The 17077-nt window shown below is 44.3% G+C and overlaps 1 protein-coding gene across 1 annotated transcript in view; it reads right to left on the reverse strand.

Annotated features, from left to right (window-relative positions):
• Positions 1-430: 430 nt before the first annotated feature.
• LOC122770849 (voltage-dependent P/Q-type calcium channel subunit alpha-1A-like) overlaps positions 431-17077 on the reverse strand; it is a 143529-nt gene continuing 126882 nt past the window's right edge. Inside the window, 3 exon segments of the mRNA XM_044028014.1 lie at positions 431-6363; positions 7782-8020; positions 9617-9812. Coding sequence (XP_043883949.1) covers positions 5635-6363; positions 7782-8020; positions 9617-9812 — 1164 coding nt within the window. The 3' untranslated portion in view covers positions 431-5634.

Consider the following 17077-nt stretch of genomic DNA (forward strand, 5'->3'; position numbering starts at 1 on the left):
TGGTATGACGCACAGTGTAACAGAAGAAGCGGAGAGACAAACAGACATGGTGACATGAGACAGAATGAATGTGAACATCAGATGAAACTTTATGATTATATACACGAGAATTACAGAGCCAACAACAACATTCAAAACATGGCATGGGAGGGGGGGGGTGAGACATGTGATCACAGGCCTCCTCCCTCCCTCACCAACACATTATTCTCACCCAGGCAAGGAGCGGGCGAGGGAGGGAGGAGGAGGAGGGCCAGGATGAAGATGGCGATGAGGACTATGCTCAGATGTCCTGTACAGTGTAAGGCACTGAGGGTTACCTACTGTAGCTGATGGTGTCAGGACACACACACACACACACACACAGTAAAAAACTGAAAACAAAGTCAAAAGTATCAAGTATCAGTAACAAATGCTCATGATTCTTCTTCTGTTTTTATGATTAATAACAAATCTTTGGTTTGACTTGAAGGTGTCGGCCTGTGATGTTGTTGGTGATTCCTTCATAAATGATGGATGAAATCATCACGGTTTCAAAGAAACACGGATGTGTGATTCTTTTTGCAGTTTAAATGGAATACATGTATAACCTACATACTGTTATTATATATACTGTACTTTGCACTGCCCTTATAATATTTGTTATACCCTATTATGTTATTTTACTAGATACTGTCTATATCATACTATGTCAATTTTCATCATTTTCCTAAAACAAGTACAAATTTATAAAAAACAAAAACTTATGTTCTCTCGGTTAACCGACGGATCAAATAATTAATCAATAATAAATTGGTAGAACAACAAATATCAATTGACGATTAATAATTATTGGCTGAAAAAACCTTTCCCACACACACCTGAACACAACTGTAAACACACACACACACACAGCAAATGTCTCCCTGCTGCAGTAGCCCCGCCCCCTCCACAGTCGGACCAAGCGTGGGCGTGATGGCGGTGATAAAATGGCGTCTGAGAGTGACAGTGGTCCAGTGCCATTGTGAAATTGTGTGTTATCATCACTACGACCTCTGCTCCCTTTACCCCAAACAGGACCCTCGTACATGCTCTCTCTGTCACTGCTGTCTGACCCCGCCCCTCCCGCCCTCCCCGGCTCCCTCTTGACCCCCTTACACACACACGCATGCACACATCAAGTGCTGTACAAAGGGGAGACCACGATGTGGCTTCAGCTACATAAGCACAACTTTTGGCAGCACTACTGTACATTAAAACCCACTGGGAAGTTTTTTTGTCATTTTTTTTAAGAGAGCCCTTATTCGTGTTTATTTTTTGACACGGTGCCTCACGACTGACCCACTGACACAATTTCACATCCCACTGAGTGGATGGTTGGCGTTTGTTTGTTTTATTTCCTTCGTCCGAGAACGAGGAACCAATGAAAGCGATAGAATAACTCAGGACCAATGAGTGACAGAAGCTGGAGACGAGGACACACAGAGCGTGGGCATGGACGGAAGCGGCGGCTGAGCAACAACCACTGGGATCCCTCCCCCAAAATCCCTAAATAACACAAGGACAAAAACAAGCTCACTTCTTTTTTGTTTTTCCAAAGAATCGGAATTGTTCTCGGAAAGGAATGCACACAACATGCTGTCACACAAGGGCAGTGTTGTGTGTCGGCCATTTTGGATCTGCTGTTACAATTCTGGACAAGCGAGTGGCGTCATGGAGCTAAACATGGAGGTGGGTTTTTTCCTGCCTGTCCGTCAACATGTTAGGTGAGGAGTGCTGGAGCGCGGGCGGGCTGCTGACGATAGAGGGGGTGGGGTCAACGTGATGATGTCAGGTAAAACCGTCCGATAAGACAACCCGAGGCCTGCGTGTTCCGTTGCTGACTCTTCTCTACGTTGTCTAACTATCTAGCTACCTAACCCTACAGGGACCTGAGAAGTAAGCTGCTCTGCACCTCTGTAAACTCTCACTACACCGTCTGAAACTGGACCCAGAACGTCTCTAAAATGGACACAAAATGGCGCCCTTGTGCCATGCATAACAGGGAGGTGAAGCCAAGAGGGCTAGCTTGCTCGGGGCATTCGCTAAGCCCGCCCATTTAAGTATTTAAGGTCAAAACCACAAGGTTTTCTGATTCTTCCTGATTGATATTGTTCTCGCTAAAATCTTTATCTGAATGGGAGTTTTCGTCCTCACTGGACACACAATTGTCCTCGCCGGACACACAACTGTCATCTCCCCATGTCAACTTTAGACTCTTGGCTGTTTCCTCACTGTAGCCCAGTCTCAAAATCACCACTCTCCCTGTTGCTAGAATGGGAGCCAGTGGGACTCGACTTTTAAGGCGTCGTGTGGTTGATCTCATCGACTACAGAGGGTGAAGGGGTGAGTGGACAGGAGTGGCGTTGGGTGAGGAGAGTGGGGGTGACTAATGTGACTCTGATACAGAAGGCACTGTGGCTCTGTCCGGGGTTTGGGGGAAGCTTCCCTGTCTGCCTTCACCTCTCGAGAAGGAAGGAAAAAGCAGAGGGGTTTCAGGTTTGTGCCCCTCGACTCCAGCTAAACAAAGAGAAAATCAACAAAAACCCCATCACCACAATCACTACGCTATGCTCAGCTACTAGGTATGGAGGCAACGCTTTCCAGGAGAGGAGAGAAAGATGAGGAGGGAGGAGGAATCGGTAGTAAGACAGAGGGGGTTTCACTGTGGGTGTGATGTGTGGGTATCTGCATGTTACATTTCTCTGTGTTACGGTAGCACAGCAGTGACGTTCTCCCTCCAGAATGACATCAAAACAAAATGCTTATGAGGTCTGCATAGAGTCAAAAAGTATGAACTGGGGTTTGTTTTCAGGCTTAAAAAGAAGTGCGAGCTTAAAAGTGTAGCCGGATCATTGATCGTGCATGAACGCTTTGCAAAATAAATCAGTCTCTAATTATTCTCTGCCTGTTATCTATATCTATCTATATTTATCTCTAGATTATTGTCTATAATATCTTTATTTAATCATCTTGTCCTAGAGTTACTGAAGAGACGTAACTGTTTATTTCTCATCACAATAAGGATGAAATGATGAGCTCTCAGTATTTCAGTCCTGTGATGCCTTTAACGTCCTCACGGCAAACTGAGAGAACAAATGTTCAAGTGGATGAACAGAGAAGGGAAAACACGAGAAAGGAGAGTTTGGCGAATACTGACGTGGGTTTTGGCAAAGGAGGTTTCAGCTTTGCTACAACCTGGCATGCTTGGATTGGTGATTTGGTGACTGTTCTCTGGTTATCCAGACCTGAGCAGGGAGGTCATCATTGGCACAGTCGGGCAGACACAAGGACGGACATACAAATGGACGAATGGACAGATATGGCATTCCCTAGGCTGCAACCTACATTCTAGACTTTGTCACAAGGTATAAGAGGAGGAGGTCACACTCCAGGTCTAGAAAGCAGGATGTGGCCCGGAGGCTGTCCGGCAGAGAGGGAAGGCAGGGTGGAAAATGTGCTGTTAACTGCCCCCTGGTGGCAACAAAAAGAGCATAACGCCACCTAGTACAACCAACACTGTTCCACCAATGCTGCTAAACAAAGCCAAACAGAGGGTAAAGATTGAGATCTGAAGTTTTTTTGGCTGCGAGTGGAAGAATTCAACCATAGAACTTTGACTGTGTCTCAAATCTCTACAGAGGTTTGTAAAACACCTCCATGAACTGAAATCCCCCCGGCTGTGAATGTGAATTCTTGATCTTTGGGTTGGTTTGACTGACCCAGTGTCAGGAGCAGAGACTCCCCTGACCTCCACCTCCGTCATTCTGTAGCTAGAGTGTTTCTTTAGAGTTGCGTTACAACACGCAAACAATGCTGCAAAGTGAAATGTTCCCAAAGCCGGAGGAAGGCAACGAGAACTATCAAACGTCATTCAACAGATCAGAGTAAGAACGTAAAGAATGTAAACAAGATGGACATAGCATAGCCAACCTCAACTCCAAATAACATGACAACAAATCAATCAATCATCATCATCATCATTGTCATCGTGGCTTTGCATTGACATTGATTTCATTATTCATATTAACGATAATAAATCTTGTGTGGTAGAAGTCCGCTGCTCTCCGCTCCTTCTCTCTCTCTTGTTTCTCAAGAACAACAGGAAACCTGAATATGATCCTGCAGCGTTTCCTGTATTTTAATAGGTTGTAAAAACGTAGCTTTCGAACTTTATCGGCAGAAAAAGGAGACAAAGAAATGAGCCGACTGTCAAAGCCTTTTTCAGGTGAAACGGAACAGAAATCTATGATGTGTTCGAGAAAGAGAGAGAGAGAGAGTCTGTAAGGAGAGAACTTCTTTTGTCAACCTAAAGAAGCAAAGTTTCCTATAAAGCCCCCAGGTCCCACCCACACCAGTTAGATTCCCTTTCTACTACGTATTTAATCATTCATGCAGATTTCCGTCAAATTTTGGACTCCGAAAAAGACCAAAGGAGGCTGAGCAAATGCAACAGAAGAACCAAGCTCCAATGTCCGCACAAGAACAAGAAGGAGAAGTAATCGATAGAAGAAATACTGAAGAAAGTAGTCTTTTTCCCCATCCCTCCTTTCCTATCCTCCGCCCCATTCAGCCGCGTGATGTCATTTCCTGTCGGGTCATCATTTGCCGTGCGCTGAGATGCGTAAGCAAGGAGGAGGGGTCTTCGTGTAGTGTCCGGCTTCCATAGACTTCAATAGTAAACCAAGCTCACCCCCCTTAGTGCACTAAAACAGGAAATGAGCCCACCCACCCCTGCTACCACCACCACCACCGCCACCAGACAGGAAGCGATGTCACACCAGTCCCATCAGCATTAAGTGAGTCTTTAACAGTAAACAGAGATGATAAAACTCATCAAATATCAGCCAGCGCTGTGATTGGCTGGTTTTTGCAGTATAGGCGGAGCTTCCTGGTTCTGTACCTTGGAAAGGAAAACAATTAAAGATAAAGTGGTCATACTCCCCTTTTACTCAAAGATTACTTAATGATTTCAAGATTCATTTTGTTCTTCATTGTTCAAGTTTGATTTTCTGGAGGCATAGCTTGGCATGTAAAGGTTAGGGGGTCCTGGCTTTTTGTTTTAGTTACTTTTCTTAAATAACGCAGAGTCAAAGCAGCGGACTCTGTTTTCCAGCGTGTTTTTCAGGCTCTCTCTTTAGCAACCTGGCCGACAACAGATAGCGCAGCATCTGATTAGACTAAGCGACCACCTGTCCGTCTTGGGAGAAGGGCTTTTTTAAGCCTAGTAAACTGCAAAGATCATCAGTGGACTTTACAGCGACATGCTCCTCCCTGTCTTCCCTCTGTTGCCTGGCCTTGCTGGTCAAGCAGAGAATTCTGCGAAGTGTATTTCTGAGAAAGAGAGGCAGAGGTAAACTGTGCCCGGGCCTTGTCTTTGCTATCCTGCTCTCTGCCTCATTTTATTCACAATTTGTGTCGTACACATAAAATGCTAACACAACACCATCATCACGCTTTTTTCTCAGTCAGAGTCTGTGAGGATAGAGGGTTTTGAGGGTGCCCCCAACATTTCCACTGCCACTGCTTTATCAAAAGTCTTCATATCCAAGGCCAGAGCACCGGAGGCTGCTGCTACTCTTCTCCACTCCTTCCCTAATCCCTTGCTCCCCATCGTTGCTAGCACCAGTCATCTTCGTCCGTCTCACTATAAGGTTCATGCAGGCCCTTGCGGGGCCCTCTGGCGTGAGGGGCCCGGTGGTGCGGGTGTGGGGGCACCCCCGGTGGTCCCCGTCGATGTGGGGAAGGTGAGGATGAACGGTAGCCATTGGGCACCCTCCGTGGGTGCGGGTGAGGGGGCGGAGGGGGCCCATGGCGGGCAGTCCTAGGTGAGCGTGGGTGCGGGTGAGGATTCCCCCCATGCGGATGTGGGTTTCCATGAGAGAGACTCTGCTCATAGGCAGGGGGCTCATGGTGCCGCTCGTACTCATAATCATGCTCATAGAAGGGTCCGTCACCCTCCAGACTGTCCCCAGCTGGGGGCCCACTCCAGCGACCACGGTGTGGGGACCTAGGTGAGCCGTGAAGGGGCGAGCGTGGGGACTGGTGCCTCGGGGAACGTGGCGAACCGTGGCGGGATGAGGAACCTCCGTGGTGCGGAGAGGCCTGGCGTGATGGGGGTCGGTGGTGGTAGCCTCTCTCGTGATCTGGTGGGGAGAAGTGTCGGGGGGAGGGCGAACGCAGACGCCCCGGCCCCTGTGGGCCATAGCTGGGCTTGCGAACAGCAGGGGAGTAGGTGACATGTGGACGAGGGACGGCGGGAGTCTGTGGCAGCTGGCGACGACCTCTCCGTGGAGTGCTGGTTCCCGAGGTGGAGGGGACCGGACTGCCACTCACCGAACTACTGCCCTACAGCAAAATGTAAACAAGGAAAATCAAAACGCACCACAACAACAACAACAGAGACCAGCACAGAGCAGAGTGGTGGTGAAGAGATACATGGATGGATGGATGGATAGATAGAGAGACACCATTGAAAATCATTTAAAGAAACGTAATGATGAAGCAGCCACACATCACATCACATTGAATAAAAATGAACAAAGAGGAAAAACAGTGACAACGAAAAAAAAGCATAACACAAAAAGAGAGATTGATATCAATAAGTAAGTGGAATTGAAAGCAGATTTGTTGTGGAGGGTTGTGTTCAAGGCAGCTGCATATACTCCATGATAGACTATAAGTGTTTCCCAAACTTTCTATATGAGGGCCCTCTTTGTAAAGATGGCAAGCAAATTAATGCATAATGTAGTAACAAATTTACATCTGTAAGCGGTAAATAAATTTGGGGCCGAGCACAAATGGCAGGGGCCGAAATAGCTCCTTGCACGAGTTTGTGGGAGGAACCTATTGTATAAATGTTAATTAAAAGGTTGGGAAAATTAATTGGACCCCCAAAAATCTCCCACAACCCATCTGTGAACCATTGTCAGCACTGACAGTTCAGAACACATTCGGGAGTTTTATCAATCCTGTGTTGAGTAAAAGGCTTCACATATTTTACAAATGTCCTTAAAAGGGTTTTTAAGTGAGACATATGAGACATTTATACTGTACATACTGTTCTATACAGGTGTCTGATCTGTGGAAAAACTGATTTGATTTGATTTAATATAAAATATTTGATGTCCACGCTCCGTATGTTTAAAGAGGCCATAGCCCAGAAGTGCCAATGAAGGTACAGTGAGTGTTTGTGATAAACAATAGCAGACGCTCCACAAGCTCAGTGGATATCTTTCATATTTGATGGGAATATTCCTGCTACATTTCCCAAATACCTCCATGAAGGCAGCAACCACTTCACAGAGGATTGTTCCACAAACGTGGGGCAATATAAATCAGGACATGGCACCAAACCTTACCCAAAACAATACGTATATTACAATATTTACGAACCGTAAAACTAACATATAGCATAACATATCACCTCTTTGAATTGGATGTTTGTGTTTATTATGTAAATATTTCTTTAAAAAGACCAAATCATTTCAATCATTTCCATGTTATGTGATCCATTGATGAGTTTCAAAATGACCTTCTCACTGCACACTTGTTGGATATTAGTGCCTTTTATATTTTACACGGATATTTTTGATTGAAATATTATTCAATGGCTTTCATGTCGTGGGACTATACTTGATCAGGGTTAGATTATAATCCCAATCATATTTTAGCAAAACACCATGTTTTAAAGCCAACACTAAAGTCAGTTAAGCCGATGTAGATTTTTGTGGCTGATGTCTCTGCTTGGCATCTTTGGAGCCCACCTGTCTGTGACCCCGCCCCTCAGGCCCCTCGCTGGGCGACCGGGACCAGTGGTGGTCGTGGGGATGCCTGTGAGGGTAGTCGTGGCGGTCCGGGCCATAGCGTTCTTTGTCCACGGAGCTGTGGTGATGGTGGTGGTGATGATGGTGACGGCGGTCCTTGGTCCGGCCGCGGTCCCGCTCGCAGTCCTTCGGTGGGAGGTCACCTGACTGCGTGGTGGTGCTGAGGTCTGTGCCCAGTCCTACCAAGGAGATGTCTCAGTTTACATTGGTAAGAATGAATACATCACATGACTTTGGTAAGATTCCTGTGTAGTGTAATGCTAACCCTTTAAAGGCGTTAGCGGTATCATGACACTGTGACAGTGGGAGAACAACGAGAGCGACACTCACAACATGAGTTTGGCAGATCAGCCTTTCCTGTTTTAGTGATGTCACACTCTCTGACATCACTATCGTCATGGTTACTGATTATGCTTGAAATGGGTTGAGAATATGTGTTATGTTATTATAATTATCGGAGATGCTAATGACTGACTAAACTGTGTTTGTGAATATGCGTTTGTGATATGTTGTGTTACTTTAGATGATGATGATAAATAAATATCTAATATCATTAATAAACAAAGGAAATAAACAGCCCATAATTGAACAACTAAATGTAAATCCAAGCAAAACCTTCATGTGGAGCAAAGGCAGATTTATTTAAAACACCATCCTCACCAACGAGTTTTATGAATGAATGAATGTTCTTCTCTGTGGAGTTTCTCTGTGTCTGCTCCACCTTCATAAAAGCACAGATTGTTCCTAATTGCCTCGACTGCTGAGACGTTTCTGAAGTAAAGGAAGTGTGAGTTTAAACAGCATTCAGTGGTGTAGACCTCTGATAGACTCTGTGCAGGAGCAAGCATACATCAGTGGTGTAGACCTCTGATAGACTCTGTGCAGGAGCAAGCACACATCAGTGGTGTAGACCTCTGATAGACTCTGTGCAGGAGCAAGCACACATCAGTGGTGTAGACCTCTGATAGACTCTGTGCAGGAGCAAGCACACATCAGTGGTGTAGACCTCTGACTGTGCAGGATCTGGTGTAGACCTCTGTCTGTGCAGGAGCAAGCACACATCAGTGGTGTAGACCTCTGATAGACTCTGTGCAGGAGCAAGCACACACTAACTGAGATTCACTTAAGCTCACTCTGTGCATATGTTGCTCTGATGTTTGGTATTCAATTTGAGATAATATGAATGCGATTGTTTGATTTGTCAAACTTGATATTCTATTAGATTTAAACTGTTTTTCCACTGGTAACATCACAAGAATGCTCTGCATTTGTTTGTTAACTGTTAACAAACTGTTAGCTGGTAGATGTTGCTGATGTTGGAGGGAAGAGGAGACGATGAAAGAGGGACTGATGAGGTCTACTGGCCCAGGACGTCTGTCCTGTGACTTCCAGTAGCTGCTACTGTGGTCAGATACCATGGATACCATCGATGTTCCATGTTAGCGACTACTGTACAGACGTGATGCTATAGCTGCTCAAGCCACGTCAGCGACTTCTACTGCTGAACAGTCATTCTCAGCCGCTGACACTTCCACATGATTGTGCCTCCTGGTGAAAATGCTAATTTTGATGTTGCAATGCTGCCCATGATAAAACTGAAATCATTGAAATGAATGAGCTAGTGGCTGAGTTAGCATGTCCCCTCTGTGTGTGTTCTCTGGGTTCTCTGGTTTCCTCCCACAGTCCAAAAACATGCAGAGGTTAACTTTCACCCCGTGTCCAGCCCCCCACGTCCACTCTGTGTGGAGGACAATAGCCCACAGTGAGTGGCTCACCCGTATCGGCGTCGGTGTATCGGGTCAGAGAGCGCTGCGAGGTGCGATGACTCTTGTGTCTGCGTCCTCCTCCTTGTCTCCCCTCCTCGGACACCACCCTCTCCAGGGAGTAGTCGTCCAGCCTCACGCCTCGACCCGAACGCCCGTGGACCAAACTGGAGGTGGAGCGGCGCATTGGACTGGTGTCAGTGATGGTCTGTGAGGACGAGGGAGCGAGCAGATCATGGGAGGAGTGTGACGTAACGCACTGTAACAGCAGCTTCAGCATATGAGCATATGACGACTTTGTGACAGAACTAACAGTTATGCATGGACACAAAGTAACGCCTGGTTTAGGCGGGTGAGTGGTTAACCACACATGTTTACAGGCTGTGTGTTCTCCTGTGTGGTAACCTGCGCCCATGATCTGGATCAGAACACTGTGAGGGTTCCTGGGTACTGTTCTGACTCTGAAATCCCTGTGTTCCTCTGACGAGCACATGCTTCTCCACAGCAATGACACGCACGGAGATAAACAGAGAAGTGACGTGGAGGAGCAGGCAGACAGCGAGCAGGCATGAGCGAAGGCTCTGCAGACCATGCCTCGCATGCACACAGCAGAGGAGCCCACACTGTTCCAGACGGTGGCCATGTTTCATTTAGATCCTGCTCTTACTACAGTGTCGAAGCTTAACTGGACCATTCATTTACAACCTGAATATTTATTACAACGCACCAGATTCCTCATTTATTAGGAGAATATTCATTTACAGCACAACACTGACAAAAAAAGAAATCAAATATGGCCGCCGTGCAGATACAGTCAGCTGACATTCTGGAACCTTGGAGTCCAGAGTCCAACAGGAAAATCCTACAGAAGCAAAAGTTCTGACTGATGAATCACGACCTGGACTGAATCATGGTGGAGAAACATTAGTGCAAAGAATGGGAAGTTGTGTAATCAAATGCCAGATAAAAAAGGTGTGTGTACTGGTGTAATAAGGAAATGTGTGTGTGTGTTTCAAAATTGCCTTCTCCCTCCCACGTTACTTCCCTGATTTTTTTTAGTTTACTCATTGTTTTCATTTTTGTTATTGTTATTATTGTTGTTATTGTTATTATCATACTACTACTACTAATAACAATAACAATAATAATAAATACAATACAACTGTGTATATGCTAATGTATCATTTATTTCCAGCCTGATTATTGCTGTTAATTATATTCTGTAACTGACTCCAGTTAAAGTGTGATTTTCCCGCTGGATTCCTGTCAGACTCCTGTGACCATGACCACACCCAGCAGATACTCTGAGCCGCCACAGGAAGCTTAGTGTCGCGCAGCAGCAGCAGCAACAACAACAACAACAACAACAACAACAACAACAACAACAGCACACCAGTCTGCAAGAAGCAGGCTGACAAACATGAGAGGAGTCACCGTCCAGAGAGGAGCTGCAGTTTGTGAGCGGAACACAAGCCATGCACTTATCACTGCTCACACATCAAAACAATGTCACAGCTGTGCCAACATGAAAACTTTGACTTTAAACAAACTTACTGTAAACAAAGGATCTGCTATATTTCAGTTGTTGCACTTTGTCCAAGAGTCACATGGTGACTACTGTTAATTCTAACTTTGCTTAAGATGCTATTAGCATCACTTTTAAGAACCTACAAACTCACTATGAGTATTAGTAAATTCCTAATGATACCTTCTCAAAAGTAATATTTTATAGTAATATTCAGATAATTGGACAAGATATGTAGCGTGGGTCTGTCTCTCTGCAGACAAACACAGACAGTTTTTCCCTCTGGTGCAGTAGAGGTGGGTCTAAGGTGACGACGACAGAAGCAGCGTTTTTATACGAGAGTGTACAGACGGATTCTGAACTATGTCCGTTTGAAGTGGGAGGTGACTCCACCCTGTACAAAACTTTACTCCATCTCTAATGAGAGGGAGGTGTGGTCTGACACCACACAGCTGCACACACTGCTTACACAACAAACAGCCTGATCTGACACAATGTTACAAATGTTTTAGTTTTTTTGGTTAAAACGAGATGATGTCATCTCACTACAGCGTTGAACATGATGAAGCATGAGGCTCCACGTCATCACATCAGCCATCATCATCATCAGCCATCATCAGCCATCATCATCATCATCAGCCATCATCAGCCATCATCAGCCCTGCCATGACGTCATGCCGACACACAGGCCAACAGTCACACAACAGGCCAGTCCATGCGTTTACTCATACACTGTTGACCCAGCCGACACACACACACACACACACGCGCGCACACACACACACACACACACACACACACACACACGCACACACACACTGCATACAAGCAGATCTCCAAGAAGACTTGTCACAGAGAATAAGTGACCAACGAGCAGACGACAGAGAGACAGACAGAGAGGGAGAGAGAGAGAGAGAGGGAGAGAGAGAGAGAGAGAACAGACAGAGAGAGAGAGAGAGAGTACATACACTGAGGTTATTTCCACGGGGTCTGTGTCTCCTCCGCTGCAGAGCAGGCAAACACAAAAATGATACGTAGAGCAGGGCAGTGTAGTGCGCGCACACACACACACACACACACACACACGTGCAGGACGTGTGAAGAAGGGATGGAATGATGAAAATGAAAAGAGGACACAGATGAAAGAAGTGGAGTGTGATCAACGAGTGACGGTGAAAGAGAAAGAGAGCGAGTCCAGTTCATTTAGAAGTGAGTGTGTGAGTGAGCAAGAGAGGACACAGGACAATGTAAGACACACACACACACACACACACACACACACACACCTTTCTTCTCTACTTCCACCCTAATACTTGAATGAGCATTTCATGATATGAACATTAAGAGATAGTGTGTGTTTCCAGACTGAGAGGAAGTGTTTGTGGACGAACAAGGAAACAACACTAACTGCTGTTTGAATCTGCAAAACAAATGAATCAAGTAAAATACAAACACAAGAAAACAAAAACAGAATGATATGTGATAACTGGCTGCACATGAACAAACAACAAACAACAAAGCAACTATGACTACTCCCATAATAACCTCAACAATGGTGACTTGACCAGCACCATGGTGGGCGATGGTTCCAGATGTCACTGATACCAGCTGTCAATCACACTGTGTCCACTCACATCTGTTTTCATTGATCATAACGGTTACAACATTTACACCATGGTCTTCTGAACTCGTCAGGAAATTGTTTACTGTATTTATGTTATAAATAAAGATATATATATAAACAGTCTATGTGAAATGGCCATTATCAATATAATCATTTATGGATTCCTTCCATAGAAGTGAGCGTGCTTTTACTTTGAAACAGGGATGGAACATGTTGAGTTTGTGACAGCGTTGACAGACATCGACACCAAACCTGAGCTCAAATCATTTCCACTCAGTATTTTTACATGGTGTTACAAAAAACATGGGATTATTATAATCTTAAACTGCCTACACGTGTTGGCTTAGGGTTAGTGTTCATGTGGTTGGGAATGTAGTATTCCATGTAATATATGGAATAATACTTTGACTACTATTCGATATATACTGTTAAATCCAAAAAATAACAATAGACCAAAAAAATGGTAAAAAGATGATTGAAAATGAAAATGTGCATCGGCTCATGTTTGCAGCGCCAGCTGAATACTTTGTGCTGCTCACACATCCAGTGAGGCCCGGGTTCACCAGGATCACACAGTGACCAACATACCAACGTGAGCGCAACATGAGTCAGTGATACAAGTGTTGACATGCATGAACGTGTGAGTGTGAAACTGCAGCCAGAGGCTTCACAGCCGACGCCCCAATTATCCACGACACATCACACACCAACGCCGCGGTGACGGAGAACATGGCGGGAAACATCACCAACATCAAGAGGAAGCAAATGGGCGTGATGATAAATGTCACATCGTCATAGTTTCTCGTTCCTGTGTAGATATAATGATATAATGCATTTATTATGGGATTGTGATGGACTGGTGTGACCCCGCCTTCAGCTCTACGTCAGCTGGGATTGGCCCTGGTGTGGAGGACAAGGCGGGAGAAGATGAATGGATGAATGGATGTTGTTGCTGAGCAGGCAGTGGTTTAGCATTTATCCCCACACATCTATGTGTAATGTGGGGTTTTCATGATGACCTGACTGCATTATTTAAAGTTTGAAAAGTTCCTTTCCTTTCTTTTCTTGAGTGTTATTATTTGCAGGAAAATATCATTTTGAAAGGTAGAAATAAAGTTTATTATAAAAGGGAGTTTTTCTGCACTTAGCTTTTACATTACATGTCATTTAGCTGATTTAGCTGACTTAATTACTAAACTAAGGTCGTTCTTAATGGTTAAGATTTATAGATACAGTATAATATACTTATATACGTATATATATATATATGTACACTTGTTATACGTGTGGTTAACAATTATTATTGTTATCCATACATTTCAAATGTAAGGTGTCAAACATGCATTCCTGAAGAGACAAAGTAGTTTTAGTGGTTGAAGAAGCCGAGTGATGGTTTGTAAATAACAAATAATCACATAAGCACAATACATATTATGTTTGTAAAAGCATGATACATTGTGTTCAACAAAAACATGTGAGGTTGTGTGACACTGGACTGCAGTGGTGAGAGAATCTCTTACACACACACACACACACACACAGAGGACAGTTGCTGTGTGAGTGTGTACATCTGTATTCAAGCCCTTTGTTAGCTGTTGATTAGCAATAAGTCATGAGTTCACATGTGACCACAGACTGAACAAAGTCTTCTGTTTGTCTATTTGACCTGTTTGACATTCACAGACTCACCTGTTGGATGTTACAAGCTGTCAATCAAACACTACTATAATCCACACACATGTGCGTCATCACTGTTGAAACTCGAGTCGCACTGCAAACTACGTCCACATTTGGTCACATGACTTTATACAAATGATCCTCCAACCACAGTCATGTGACAACGCAGTGTGGAAGATCAGCTGAAATCTGGAACACTTATTTCTACAATACAGAGCATTTATTTCCTGCCTCACCTTTGACTTTCAAACTGCTGCTGCTGACTAACAGTCACTGTCTCATTAACTCTGGCCACAGTTTACACAGGACAGACACACCAAGGATTGAATGGACATGGGATAGATATTGTATTCTATACATGTTCATCTCATAGATATATATTTTCATAGATCTATGATTGTTGGAGGGGTGGAGGGTGAGGGTGAGGGTGAGGGATGAAGAGCGTGAGGGAAGACAGAGGAACCACACAGAGGGAAGCAACATTATAAAAGCCTCTCTGATTTTTCTTTTTTTTGTTGCATCCTAAAAGTTGATTCCAAACACTCGAGTTATAAAAAATAAATAAACGTTTTTAAATCAATAAAAAGTAAATCAATCAATAAATATATTAAACTATTTTAATAGTAACACAGATAGATGAAAGTCAAACTTTTGTATCAATGATCGTAAAATGTAAAAATATGTAGCAATATTAACTTTATTATTATTATTTTTAATATTTGATTCATTTAATTCATATTTTATTACAAATCTAAATGTATTTCTTGTTTTTGTTTCAGAGAGACTTTTACTGTTCACTTCATTCTGCTAACAAGCTCCATAACAGTGATGATGATGATGATGATGTTGGTGACAGTGGTGGGATGAAGGTGCTCACTTGGTTGTCTGCTGAGAGGCGGGGCATGGAGAGGGTCCGCCCATGCCCATCCACTGGGTGATAGGGCTCAGTGTCGGAGTACCCGTCCCGCCCCATCTCCCTCATCTCTACCGTCTGTAAAACACAACCAGAGGGGGGCGTGACCACTGTCTGTGGGGGGAGGGGTCTCTGACAGGGGGAGGGGCTCTAGGATGAGATTAATTGACTAAATTTCCCAGAAAATGTATGATGTTCCTTGAATCTATGCAACTTACCAAAAGTAGTGAAAGAAATAACCAATGAACATTTTCAATGAGCTGAATATGAATTTGACTTAGAGCCCAACTGATGGAGTGATTTGGAATCAATACTGATATTGATCAAATGTTTCTAATATATTAGCTGTCATATACAGCACATTCTAAATATGAAATAAATCAAGGAGATTTCACCTCAATGACAACAGCAAACTGTATTGTAAAAATCTTGCTAAACATTTTGCAAAAAGAAATATTAATAATTACATTTCAAACTGGTTTTCACAGTTTATTCCGTCAAAGGATCAAAGGCTTATATCAGCTGATATTTATTGATAAATCGTTGTGCTCTAAGTTGTACATATATATGTATACACATATACATATATATATAGTTTATATAATATAGAAGCGCATATATTCTTATTTTGCCACATCAAATTGGATTTTGCTTGGAACTGTGACACAAACAAAATCATCAGCAAAAGTCACACATGAAGGACGTTTCCTGGCATCAGACTCTGTAAAAGACCTCACAATTCCACCGTTTCATGAGACTGAAGAGAGACATGATGTGCTGTGGAGAAGGAGGGAAAACCTACCGACGGATTCAGGAGACAAGAGTGTGGAGGGAGGAGGAGAGTTTAAGAGAACACAGGAGATGTGAACACGAGGATAAAGAAAGGAAACAGAGACAGACGAGGAGTTTGACGAGGAGCGTGACAGCAACAGCAGCTGCAACATCGACCTCATCACACCCATTTAACAAGGACACAGCGCCATGACGGCCATCGATGACCATCCATAGCCCTCATCGGGGCGGGGAGTTTGACCACTGCGACTCAGAAGACGAGCAGATACATGGATTCACCACAAGGAGCTCATATATCAACCCTCTCAACCCTCAAAAACAACTATGACTGTCAGCTACAAGCTCATCTGTGTCTGTGACAACCACCTTCTGGATTCTTCTTCTCACTGATGAATACAGACGACTGCCATCTGCTGGTGAGGACGGGAGCTTTCCAGCCACAACATTTTATTCCTTAGTCTCCCCCTTGGCCTTTTCTTGGCCCTAACCTTAAAGCGAACATAGACCGGAAGCTCCAATAAACGCTGCGTTTGTGTGTGTATCTGCGTCATGACCTCGTTTATGAAACCCTAAAGCTTCAGAACAAACACTTCAGCCACTGCTGAGAAAATAGGCTTTTATTGTTTTCCTGGGCTCTGCGAAGAGGATTGGCACTTCCGTATGTTGATGATGTCATCAGAAAACCTCACCACTCCTCTCACCACCGTAGCGCCTCCTGGTGCGGGCACTAGTCCGGGCACATCCGGTTGCGTACATTCAACCGCAGAAGAAGAAGAACTACTCTCGTTGTAGCTGCTGAGATGCAGAGCATTCACCATGCCAGAGGGGGAGCTGTGTATCTGAGAGCTGGCCTATCTATTACGTCACTTCCAGGTACCTGGCCAATTACAGGACAGTGGGAAAGCTCTCGTTGGCTGGCCAATCACAACACAGTCCACGTTC

The sequence above is a fragment of the Solea senegalensis genome, linkage group LG6, assembly GCF_019176455.1.
Source record: "Solea senegalensis isolate Sse05_10M linkage group LG6, IFAPA_SoseM_1, whole genome shotgun sequence".
NCBI lineage: Eukaryota > Metazoa > Chordata > Actinopteri > Pleuronectiformes > Soleidae > Solea > Solea senegalensis.